This window comes from Ambystoma mexicanum, chromosome 6p, assembly GCF_040938575.1.
Source record: "Ambystoma mexicanum isolate Mex_15411 chromosome 6p, UKY_AmexF1_1, whole genome shotgun sequence".
Taxonomy (NCBI): domain Eukaryota; kingdom Metazoa; phylum Chordata; class Amphibia; order Caudata; family Ambystomatidae; genus Ambystoma; species Ambystoma mexicanum.
Genome location: NC_090935.1, coordinates 1,154,498,771 through 1,154,511,575, shown reverse-complemented (window position 1 = coordinate 1,154,511,575; position 12,805 = coordinate 1,154,498,771). Strand labels below are relative to the sequence as shown.

Below are 12,805 nucleotides of genomic sequence, written 5' to 3'. Positions count from 1 at the left end.
AAAGACAGTGAAACTGGTTATCCCCACCAGTCAAAGGAAGAAGACTCTCAGGCGGGAGATCTACTCTGTCGTTGGGAAAAGTGGTGAGGCAGTCCAGCAGGGCTCCACCGGTGGTGGTGTCATGGCAGGTCGGCTCAGCTTCTCCCTCGTCGGATTCTTAGGTCTTGTGGCGACTTCTGAAGTTCCAGTCCCCAAAGCCCTGCTTTTATGCAGCAAACCCCCATTCACTCAGCCTAGCTGTCACTCAAACATGCTAAGTGGTGAGCCGGCCGGCTCACCACTTGGGCCAATCAGGATGGAGTGCGACTCGAGTTGCCTAGGCAACTCAGTCCAGGGTGCCTAAATTTCCCTCCACCCCTCCTAAGTACCCCAGACAGAGTGGCACCACTTTTGAGGGCTTCTGTGGAGAAGCCCGCCAAAAAGTGGAACAAAGGGCTCGACTTGGGTTGGAGTCACAAAAGAGAACACAAACGCCATTTTAGAATCAAGTTTTGGCAAAAAATACCAACCAGAGAATTAATATTAATTAAATAAACCGGCGGTATGTTCGAGGCTACCGTAAATTAAATAAAGATAGTAGCCTAAAACAATGGGAAATCCCATAGGAAAATATTTGTGGTTGAATATAAAAAGTAGTATCCACTGCCACCAGCCAAAACTCGATCAGGGGGGACGGAGACGTGCCCCCTCCACTAACAGACCCCGGGGCAATTGAATTGTCCCAGCCAGTACGTCCACAATATGATGGTTTGTACTGGTTCTGTTCAGAATTTAAGACTAGTAAAGTCAATGGTGACTTTACATGCCCTGGGAGACAGTAGTCAGTCCCAGGGTATGGAGTCTATACTGGGGGGTCACTATGACACCCCTGTGTTACTGCACGGAGGGTGCTGTGTAACACACATCACAAAAACACATAAAAACACATGGGGTAAAAGACCCCATAGCCCATTAAACACATCTAGATTCAAAGAAACACACTCAAATCATGTCCAAGAGTGAGGGTAAAAGTCTCACTCTTGGCAGGAGAAAAAAATAAACCCCAAAAATCCAGCAAAGCTGCTGGGGGACCCACTAGGTTAGGAAATGCAGCCTAAACAGAGAATTCTCCCTAACACTCGCCCCCCCCCAGACTAAGGGACAGGAGGATTTAATCCACTCCTGGATGAACCTCATACCTCTAGTCGATGACATACATCCTAGAGATTCCATCACCATTTTGATGGTGACACCCTGACCTGTGCTCAATGGTGAAATCAAACCCTTGCAGGCAGATTGACCATCTCAATAGTTTTGGATTTTCCCCCTTCATTTGCATTAACCATCTCAAGGGTTGGTGGTCAGTCCGAATGACAAAAGTAGAACCATACAAGTATGGCCTAAACTTCTTCAGTGCCCACACAATAGCAAAGCATTCTCTTTCTATTGTTGCCCACCTTGTCTCAGGATCCTTCAGTTTACGGCTGATGAAGCAAATGGGGTGCTCCCTACCCTTCTCATCCAGTTGGCTTAGAACTGCACCTATACCTACATTGGAAGCATCCGTTTGTACAATGAAAGTTTGGTGGTAGTCAGGAGCTCTCAATACTGGAGCTTGGCAAAGAGCTTTTTTCAGTTTTTCAAAGGCCTGATTGCACTCCTCATTCCATTTGACCTTTTTAGGGAATTTTGGAGAGGAGATTACATTCAGTGGAGAAGCTATGGTCCCATAGTTCTCAATGAAATTCCTGTAGTACCCAGTGAGGCCTAGGAAGGCTCTCACTTGGGTTTGAGTAGTAGGTGTTGTCCAATTTTGCACAGCTTCAATCTTGCTGAGCAAAGGCCTTATTTCTCCACCTCCTACCTCATGCCCAAGGTAAACCACCTTACTTTGACCTATCAGTACCACCAGGCCGTAGTCACTTCTCGGCTGAGGAACTGAGTAGTGGACATGATCTTGTCCCAGAGGGGAAAATTCTCTCGGAGCGCGTGTCTCATATAAGGCCCGAAAAGGTGAGCCTCTGCGTACGCTGCAGCTGAGACTTCTTGAGGTTGATTGAAAATCCCAGCTCGTGGAGTGTGATCATAAGGGCAGTGGAAGTGTGATAAACCGCCTCCGGAGATCTAGCCCTGACGAGCCAGTCGCCCAAGTACGGGTAGACGTGGAGGCCCTGGGCCCTGAGAAGGGCTGCCACTGCATTCATCAGTCTGGTAAATACCCTGGGGGCTAAGTTGAGGCCGAAGGGTAGAACCTTGTACTGGAAATGGAAGTCCATGATCCTGAACCAAAGAAAGGAGTGATGAGGCTGCCAAATCGGGACGTGTAGATAAGCGTCCTTCAGATCCAGGGAGCACATCCAGTCTCCCCTGCACAATGTCTCCGCAATGAGTGCCTGCGTAACCATCTTGAATTTTTGAAGAGGAAGGGAGAGGTTGAGGGTGGAGAGGTCCAACACAACTCTCAGGTAGCCGGGTTCTGTTTTTGTATGGCGAAAATCCTGGAGTAGAAGCCCAAACCTTGATGGTAGGCTGGGACTTCTTCCACTGCCTGGCTCTCTACGAGCGACTGAATTTCCGCCAACAGAGTTGCTGTCACAATCTCTGGGAGAGGAGGGAGGAATTGGTAGGCGGTACCCCGTGGATACTACGGAGAGGATCCAGGGGTCCGTGAACTACTGACGCCAAATCTGTGTGGAAAGGGCAAGCCTGCCCTCCACCAGAGACACGTGGACCCAAAGGGGTGCGTCATGCCTTCTTTCCCTCTGATGCTCTTGTGGAAGAGGGGGAATTAAAAAAGCCCTTGCTTCTCCCCTTTTGTGGTTTGCGCCGGTGCTGTCTCGAAAAACGGTCAGGCTGTCTAGACCTCCGTTCTTGGAAGCCCCAGAACCTCTCAAACACCTGCCCCTTGACGGAGCGTTGATGCGACTCAGTGTACGCCTTGGGCGTGGCCTTTGTAAGGATAGAGAAAGATTTCGCAGTTTGTGAACTGTTTTTCTTTTCATCTAGCTCCTAATTGGTGGTGGAGTGGAAGAGGTCATCCCCCTCGAATGGAAGGTCCAATATGCGTTCCTGGACTTCAGGGTTAAATTTAGTAGCCCAAAGCCAGGCCTTCCTTCTCATGTCCGTGGCGATGCAAATGGCCCGGCCAGAGGTGTTGATGTGGGCCATGGTGGACTCCATGATGTCCTGCATCACCAGTTTAGCCTCTGCCAGTCCCGCCTTGAAACGTGCCTAGCTCTGCACCGGAAGTTCTGGAAGGAAGTCAGCCATTTCCAGCCAAACCCTCTGGTTAACTTCTGCCAGTATGGCATCCGCGTTGGATTGACGAAGATGCAGCGAAGCGTTGGAATAAAGCTTCTTCCCTTACGCCTCCAAGATCTTCTCCTCCTTGCCTAGCAGCGCCAAGGACGAGGTGGCCGAGGACGACTGAGGCTTGGAGTAGAGTGACGCTGCATCGATCAACCGAAGAGTGCGGTTGAGGGTGTGCCGACAGCAAGAATGGATCCCCCGCCATTTGCCTACACTTTGCGCTGAGGCGCTGATTGACAGGTTGGGCCATGTGGGGCTTGATCCACCCCTTTTTGGCCAAGGTGACAACGTCCTTCTGCATCTGGATCCCAGTTCTAGCTGCAGGGCATAGAGTGAGGACCTCAGCAAGGACCCCCCCCAGCATACGGATGCTCGACTTCGGGTTGCAGAAGGCCTAAGTACTCTGCCAGACTTGCGAGCAGTTCAAGGAAAGGCTCGGCTGATGATGGCGTGCCAGGATCTTTTTCCTCATCCGTGTCCACCAGGGCGTCCGGCTGGTCCGGAGCGGGTGAGGAGTGCTGGGCGCCGAGGGCTGCAGTGTGGAGACCGGAGCTGGAGGCTGGTGTGGAACCGCATGAACTGTGGGAGGCCGGAGTGCTGGAATCAAAGGTGCCCCGCAAGGGCAGCAGAGGCTGTGCTGGGGCCTGCGGCGCTGGAGCCATAGGAGGAATGACTAGAGGTGCCGGCAGAGGGGCCAGACGGAGCATGTCCCTGATCACATCCCAGAGGATGGCCCTCATCTGAGGAGATCTCATGAGAGTGAGGAACCTTTCAAAGAACCTGTCCTCACAGCCCGGTGGGGTGGCAGGTGATGTTGACGGGGTAGCGGGCAGCTGCTGCGGCCAGTGCATACTCTATCTAGCTGGCTGTGAGGTAAGCCTTCCCTGCGATGCAGATGGATAAGCCATAGGCCACGTACCTGGTTGACACCAGTCCCACCTTGTAACTCGTTCACCCAGCTGCTCCGTTTCCAGGGGCAGTATCGGACGAGCGGCCATTTTGTCTGGCATGGTGGCCATCTTGTCAAGCTGCGTGCCATGTGCCGAAGTGGTGGTGCTTGGCTCGTTGGGCCCGGCCTTCGCCAGGACTCTTTCCGATGGAGCATGAGATCTACCCTGCACCTCGGAATAGGGCCTGGTTTCCCTCAGCAGTATTGCCGGTAGTGCTGCGTGCAGGTGCCCCCTCAGACATCTGGCCGGTATGAGGGCGTAGCCCCTCGGATGTACACCCGGTAAAAGAACCTTGTGGTACCTCAGCACTGTCTCCAGAATGATCTAATGACCCCCTCAGCCTGGCGGCCGGTAGCTTAACTTGCCTCGGCATCAGTGCTGGTGCGAGAACCTGAACATTTTCTCCCGCTCAGGCGTTCCCTTGGGAAGGAGTCGCCCTTGCGGGGTGCGATGGAAAAGAGCTGCCCTACCATGGGCCTTCACTTATGTTTGACAAAGTCCTTCAAGTTCTCTGGAAGTGACTTCGCGGAGAGCTCCCTCCACCGAGCTAGCCTGTTCTTCAGAGCACGCGGTGTAAGCGCTTCCCACGTGGAACAACCTTCCCACCCGTGGTAGGAGCCAAGGCAGTGGAGGCAAAGAGCGTGGGGATCGGACGTAGAGAAGAGCCCCTCGCAGGCTAGACACCTGCTGAAGCCTGCTGTAGTCAACATGTGCCGGGGAGGAGGGTGGCACCAGAGGACCGAGTACCTGATTGATGAAAGAAGACAGAAGAAAATATCTGGGGAAGAGCGCGTGGTATTACATGGCCGAATCCAAACCCAGGAGCGCTGGTGAAATCGGCCCGTTCCAGTCGACGAGGAAAAGGGAGTTGAGGTGTGGCGCCGGTGGGCGGAGTCAAGGGAGTGCATGCTCCCAGGGCCGCACCTCTAAATTTAGAGGAGAAGAAGGATTTTTCTGGTGAAAAACGTTCCAGCTCTCGTCCCTAGCGAAGGACGCCCATGCAGTATGGAGGAAAAGGGACAGGACGTAAAAGTAATAGACTACATAACTAAAGGATATGGATCATATTTCTGAGTACCCCTGGATGATATGGACTCCACTATACAGATTCAGGTTGAAACATACACCACCTTACAAGTGGTAGAGAGGCACAATAGTTGGAAAATATAAATGATGAAGTTGTAAAGTATCGTGTAACTTTGATGGTTAAAAGGATACAAGACACTAAGGCCGAAGGATTAGGGGTGCCACCTTACTTTCCAGGGTAATTCAAACAAATGGCGTTTTATATATATTAAAATGATCCATAAAGGGACTATAACAGCATGTGACGTTTAGGACAAGTGGGCGATTCAATAAAGTTGTGTTACAGTACGTCTTGTGAACGCCATTTTGAAATTAAACAGTTGTAAAACACTACAGTATGAGGACCAGAGGCGTGTATTGATGTAGTTATTCAAGGCAATCGTAAGAATAATAGGATCTATATGAATAAGATTCATGACTAAAATAAATTAACATCAAGGTGAAGTTCATGATGTCACGTGGGTGATGCAATGACGTTGCGTTTTCCGAATGCCATTTTAAAAATCCATATTTAACGGTTGTAGAACACTCTGGCTGTAGGCCAGTAGGTGAACATTCGCGTGATAACAAGACCTTGTCAGTTGTAGAGGCAAGTACGTTTTGGGATGACAATATGGAGTGAAAAGAGATTTGGGACACGAGTTGACTGGACAGCTAATTCCCTTTTCACTTTCCTGGTCTAAAAACGTAAAGATGGAAAAAAATAGATAGTGAAAAGAATGCACTACCAAAAGAGGAAGTTAGAAAGGTTAAGAAGGGTTAATGTTTTCTAACCAATAGATATTACCCTTAGGAAAAGATAAGTATACAATAAACTGTCCACATCAATGGTCTTATTACGAGAAAAAAAAAGGGTAATTGAGCAGCACAAGAAAATAAGGTCAGTGACATAAATTACATAACTTAAGTATTGCTAGGTACTGAGTAGAGAGAATCATCAGGATTTATTTTGAGTTAACAAGAAGACTGAGAAGAAGGGTGGCAATACCTGAAACACGTAGAGAAGATTTGTTTTGCAATGGGAACTACATAACTATGTCTAGATATTTGTTGTTTAAAATATATATATATAGTTACTTTGCGAGTTGAAGAAATTGAATTTTCCTTTACTGAATTGAGATGGATGAATAATACAATATACAAGTACATGGTGGTGTTAAAATTCAAATGAGATGGAAATATGATTTTGAGGAACATTTTCTGTTTATATTTATCGAGTAAAAACTTGATGTTAGATAGGAAGAAATGGCTGTTCAATGCTGAGAAATAAAATTGATAATTCTTTTGTTTACATTATGGTTAAAGAAAAGAAGAAAAACTTAAAGCAGTAGTGAATACATTAGGAAGGGTTGTTACCTGGGAAGAGTGCAATAGGGATCCCTTTTTGGTTTAAATGGTTAAGTGTTTTTATATAAATTATTTTGCAAAAGCCGGGCCCGCAGATACCTCCTTGATGCAACTGAAGATTTGTGTAGAAGTAGACACCCATTTAGGGACATTAGGAGGACTTTGAAAGGCAGATGTGTGCCCGCTCAATATGCATTGATAATATATGAGCTGCCCCTCTGGGTGGATGTTCAACTTCTGGAATCGCCTTGTGGAATGGGTAAAGGGAGGAGATTGCATATACGCTAGGCCTCGTTATTAATCGTCTTAACTGGTTTCCTCAGTCCCATTGCTCACTGACGATCCTGCCTCCCTTCTGAGCATCCTCACTGTTGAGAGCTGTGTGATTCCAGTCATAAGAAAGTTGGCAGATCCGGGCCTACGTAGGCTACCCTTCTGTATTACTGAGCTGTAGTCCTACTTGTGGGTCTGGATTGCTTTAGTATCATTCCGTGTGTGACTTTGGGTGAGTATTTTGTTACATCTGCTACCATCTCTCACAGTCAACTGTAACACTGTGGGATTAACACAGATCTCAAAAGAAGTATACATTTCTCCCTCATTATTTTCACAGGGATTATTGAAACAAATGGTATGCTAATTACTTTGTAACATAACAAGCTCCTGCACTCGCTTGAGGCCCATGGTACTAAGACGTTGCCGCTCTACCTTAGCTTGAGGCCATCTTCCAGGTGGCACAAAAAGTCATTTGCGGTCCCTGGGTTTTTAAACTGTCCCAAGTATTTCTCCCTTGACTCATGAATATTTCTTGGCTGGTGCCAGGGTTTTCATGTTCTCAGGTTGGTCCCCTCTGACTAAACTACCCCCACCCCACCTGGCACCCTTCGGTTCACAGTGTGGAGGGGTTCAGGTGCCAGGCAAAGCATAAAGTGTTGGACCAAAGTGTACGTTTTCCCCTTCTAGATTACTTTCAAAAGTACACTCTCAACTTAGATGGTACTAGGCGTCATGTTTCCTAGGTTGTTTCTCAAGACTCACTGTGGCTCTTGGTCTCCACCAGCAGAGGAACACTCTTGTGGCCCAGGTTTTAAACGACTGCCTTTCCTTTCTTTCTGGGCTTACATCCTTGCTCTCACCCTTAAGGTGCCTTCCACCCCTCCTCTGGTTATTGGTCTTCATTCTTTTCCGTCTCTTACCCCACTTGTTCCTTTCCTCCTCTCCATCCAATATTACTTTCACCTTGCCTTTATACTATCCATCTCGCTTTACATGTTCCTTGCCTTTTTCCCCCTTCATATTGCCTCTTCTTCCACCTACTACGCTCCCTTTCTCGCAATATACGTCACCTCCACTTCATCTGCCCTTTGTCCAACTCTGCACCGCTTCTTCTTGCCTGCTCCGCTCCAACATCTCTCTCCTGTCCTTTCCACTTCTCTCACTGCTCGCCTTCCAACCAACCCTTACCACTTCTATGGCTGACACTTGTACCTTAATTGTATCTAATTGACCAAGTAAGGGGGAGATATGTGTCATCTTTGTGAAGTTTTGGAGTGTGCTTCACAACTGCATTAAACTAAAGGCAGAATACAATTCACCCATGTAAAATAGTTTGTACTGCATGTCATCCCGTGGCGACATGCGCGAAGGCTAGAAAATGGGTAGAAGCCATTTTCAAGTTAGGCAGCGTTTCTCTTCCAGCCACCCAACGTGGCAATGGAATCTGGAGTATGCTACCGAATTCTAATCTAGGCTCCCTTAGTCTAGCATGCACAACTCGGGCATAACATGTGGGAGGGTGTACAGGCGGCTCCAGCAAATTGTACTTCAATTTGCATTAGTGGCAAACCGCAAGGTTAGCAAGTCACTGCTTCAACATCGCATGCAGAAAATGCACAGACGCTCTAAATCTGTCCAGGTGACTAGTCTCCTGTTGACAGCCTGTTGGTCAATGGGCACTGTACCAAAAACCTTTTCACTGCACTTTTTCCGCTAATGGCATTCAACATAAATAACTGCTTTTTGAACATTACAATGTTTTAATTTATGTGGTTACAACAAAAGTTCTGTATGCAGCAAACTCTATAAAAAGAAACTATATTAACACAAAATTAAAACCATTTTTTTTAAATAAGAAAAATATCATCCCGAGTAGGGCAAGCAAAGGAAGAGGGCTTGAACAATATAGGTATACAAGTGAAAATGGAAATGTAGTTAGTACCATATTCAAATATGTAAGGCTTATTATGCTACACAGCAATTTTCTGTTCAATATATGAATTTAAGTGATATCATTCAAAGTACTCCTGAATTAAAGGACATTTCAGGTGGTTGAAACCTGTTGACAAGAATACTGTTTCATAAAAAAGCATTTCTGTGCAACCTTTTATCAACGAATGCGCTCTCACCTTCTCGTAACGTTATCCTTTCATAGGCTGGAAATTTGGTGCTCACAGCTGCAATGGGCGTCTGATCATCTCGACCTTTCTTAACGTTCTTTTTCATGCCAGTCCTTTGACCACGACTTCTGTAGAAATCTGCTCGGTCACCAGCGCCTCCTCTCTGACTATTCTGAACACTTGCCATCTGCTCTGCCCTGAAAGATGAAAATAGCATGTGTCTAGCACAGGGGCAACAACATGAAATTGGGCATCTTCATTTGGATGGCTGAACGTAGGTGCACAGCGAAAAGAAAGCTAAGCCAATCACAATATTAACTTTGACACTCTCCATAAACCTATGAAAGTGAACATTTTTATAAATGAACGGGTATATCTGTGAAAGTGGCCATGCTTTTCAAACATTTGATTTAATGCTGTGAGGTGTATTTGTTCATAAACACTAGCATCTAGATGTTTAAGCATTAATCATTAAATCCTTTGATCCCACTGCAATAGGGCTAACTGAGGCTTAACGGGTCACATACGTTGTAACATCCATGCCCGTCGAGCTCTAGAGCAACCAAAAGGAAAAGTTACTCACTGTGCTGACAACTGTACGCCTTGTCCAAAGTCCCCTTTCCTCCATATTTCTTTAGAGTTCCTGCTGTGCGGGGACAGGAACGGAGCCCTAGCGCGCCTCACCTTAAAGAATTCGATAAGCGGAGGTGGTCCTTTGTGTGTAGCATGGCTGTTCCTTAATATCTGCTCCCCACGCTCCTTCCTTTCAGTCACAGAACTGCCAAGAGCCCCGGAAGAACTAACTTATTAGGGGGATGGAAGGCCGGCATACAGAGAAAGTGGGACTTTGGACTACCAGTAAAGTAGTCACTATGCTAAGTAACTTTTCCTTACACCTGCGTCATACTTTCAGGAGAGTGCCAAGCACTGCTCTATTCCAGGGAGAAGGTAACCTAAACTACTTCAAAAATATTTAAGATGATTGTGGGAATGAAGCATCAGCCCTGGAACTAATCCAGCGAGTAGTATTAACAAAATGTTTAAGGGGAGGCCCAAGTTGCTGCTTGGCACATGGCTTCCAATGCCACAGTTGCTTTAAGGCCACTGCCATGCTCTTTGCTCTAGTCAGATGAGCATGAAAGCCTTGAGGTGGAACCTTGCCTTGAACCTGATGGAAGAGAAATGCAAAAAACCGTCCACCTGACTATGGTAGTTTTGGCTGCTTTTTGCTTGGTTGGGCACTGCCAAATGTGACAGCCTGTCTGAGGATCTAGGAGGCGCAGTCATCTTGAGACGAGCCTCAATGCTCAAATTCTCCACTGCCTAGACGCTTGACAATCAGCTTCTGTCTGGGGATCAGGAAATAAGACAAGTAGGGAAATGCTTTGGTTTATGTGAAAATTAAATGTACTCACTGTAGTGATTAGAGTACTCATAGTCCCCTTTCAGGTATCAGAACTTTGGCAGCAAAATATTGCGCTTCCCCCTTTAAATTTAGTATAGCGCGTGGGGACGTGGCCTCTGCTGTGGGAATGCCCCGCCGAAGCTCCGCCCTCTGGCGCCTGAGCTCAGTCCCCTTTGAACACATCAGACGCTTAGATACCTGGCTGCACTTGTACATACAAGCCCTTGGCATACTAGCAAAGGAAGGAGGGTGGGACGTATGGAGGAAAGGGGCCCATCGACTGAGTACTCTAGTCACTATGGTAAGTAACTTTAATTACTCCTACATCCCGTCCCCTTTCCTGCATCCTTGTGGGGTATTCCACCGAACAAGAAACATAGGTTGGAGCTGTGATACCCTGCCTCCAAACTAAGTTGAAGCAAAAAGGTTCTTCAGAACCGCCTGACCAAACTCTCCATCCACCGCGCCTGGAGCTGGTGTACAGAAGGCCGACTGAGTTGGGCAAGTAGTCGTCTTGCTGATGACATCCCAAGACGCGTGTCTCTGAAATGTGACACTGCGGCCTTGGCTCTGACCGCCAGAGCATGAATGCCCCCAGGAACAGGTTTGCCCCTGGCCGTATACGCCTCTGAAATGGCCTGAACCATCAACAAGCAATGGAAGCCTCAGAGCTGGGGGAAGAGCTCTGAAAAGTCACAAACAAAGCCTCAGACTTCCTGAAGAATTTAATCCGAGAGATACAACTGAAGGACTCTCTTGAGGTCAAAGGAATGCAGGGCCCTCTCTTTGCGGGTTCGGGAAAACCACCAGGAGGCAGATCTCTTGATTGATTCACATGAAATTGAGAAGCCACCTTGGTCAAGAAATGTGGGCGAGTATGCAAGATGACCTTTCTGTTGTGAGACGTGGCAATTGGCTTGCACAAAGGCAATGCCTGCAGCTCACTAACCCTGTGCACAGAGGTGAGAGCCACCAATAAAACGGTCTTCAGCGTCACCAAGCGGATGTGTGCAGAAGCCATCGGCTCAAAGGCTTGCGCTGCAAAGCCACAAGAAGCGCATTGATGTCCCAGACCGGATGAGGTCTATGCACCGGAGAAAAAAGCCTAGACAACCCCTTAAGGTGGGCCTTAACCACCAAATTGGCTGAGGAAAACACACGCTCTGGGGAATTCTTGTAAGCCCTGATGGCCGTCAAATGGTCACCATGCTGGTTCAGGTAAAACATCATAGTAGAATTGCCCATCCTGACCAGGACCGACTCATCCCTGATGAGGGGCAAAAATGCCTTCAGGGCCAGGCCCACTTCCCTGAAGACGAGCACATTGATATGCAGGAGGGCTTCAGTCCTGGACCACACTCCATGAATTGCTGAGCCCTCCAGAGTAGCCCCCCAGCCCAAAAGAGAGCCGTGCGTCAACACCAGAGTAGGCTCATGCCGGGTGAAGTGGGCTCCAACTGAGACATTGTCCTCCATCCGCCACCAGCGAAGAACGGCAGCAGGCGTGGTGGAATTGGGATGGTGCCCGACTGAGACCCGGTTTCCGGATCCCAATTGGCCGCCAGGTGGAGCTGGAGGTGCCTCATCTTGAGGTGGGCATGCTGTACAGTGAGCACGCAGGAGACCATCAGGCCCATGTGCTGGAACCACCATGCCGAAGTGGAAGAGTTGGCCAAAAAGTGTCCCACTGCCTTGCAGAGGGACATAAGCCTCTCGGGAATGGGGACCACCCACTGAACAGTAGTGTTCCAACGCACCCCTATGAAGACCAGCTCTTGAGATGGGCATAACTGAGATTTCCTCTGGTTGAGGGAAATCCCCAGTTGATGAAGGGTATCTGCCAATCCCTGGCAGGAGTGCACCACCCCTTCGGGTGAATCCCGCCCCCACCAACCAGCAGTGTCGATAAGGGCATAGATGATGGCCCTCCAAGAGAAGAAGGCCCGCCACTGCATTCATCAACTTTGTGAAGACAGGAGAGGCTGAGTAGGTTTGCCATAATCGTGAACTGCAGAAACCTCTGATGCAGTCGATATATGGGTACATGCAGGAACGCATCCTTGAGGTCCAGGGAACACATCCAGTCCCCTGCCCACAGAGACTCAGCTATGTGCGCAGGAGTAATAGTCTTGAAGCGTTCCAGCAGTAAAGACCGATTTAGAAATGACAGGTCCAGGACTACCCTCAGGCCAGCCTGGTTATTGGGTACTGCAAATATCCTGGAAAAGTAACCAAAGCCTGTCTACAAGAGGAACCAGCTCGATCGCCTGCATGTCCAAGAGCGAAAAGGACCTCCCTGGACCTGATCTGACGAAGAGGAGGAGAGGATGGTA

The 12,805-nt window shown here is 48.2% G+C and overlaps 1 protein-coding gene across 7 annotated transcripts in view; it reads right to left on the bottom strand.

Moving 5' to 3' along the window:
• The window catches only part of LOC138510254 (tight junction protein ZO-2-like), a 1,104,514-nt gene that overhangs the window by 259,870 nt on the left and 831,839 nt on the right, over positions 1-12,805 (bottom strand). For all 7 annotated transcript variants that reach the window (XM_069625778.1, XM_069625777.1, XM_069625773.1 and 4 more), the window contains one exon: positions 9,077-9,264. In XM_069625778.1, coding sequence (XP_069481879.1) covers positions 9,077-9,264 — 188 coding nt within the window. The remainder of the gene's footprint in view (positions 1-9,076; positions 9,265-12,805) is intronic.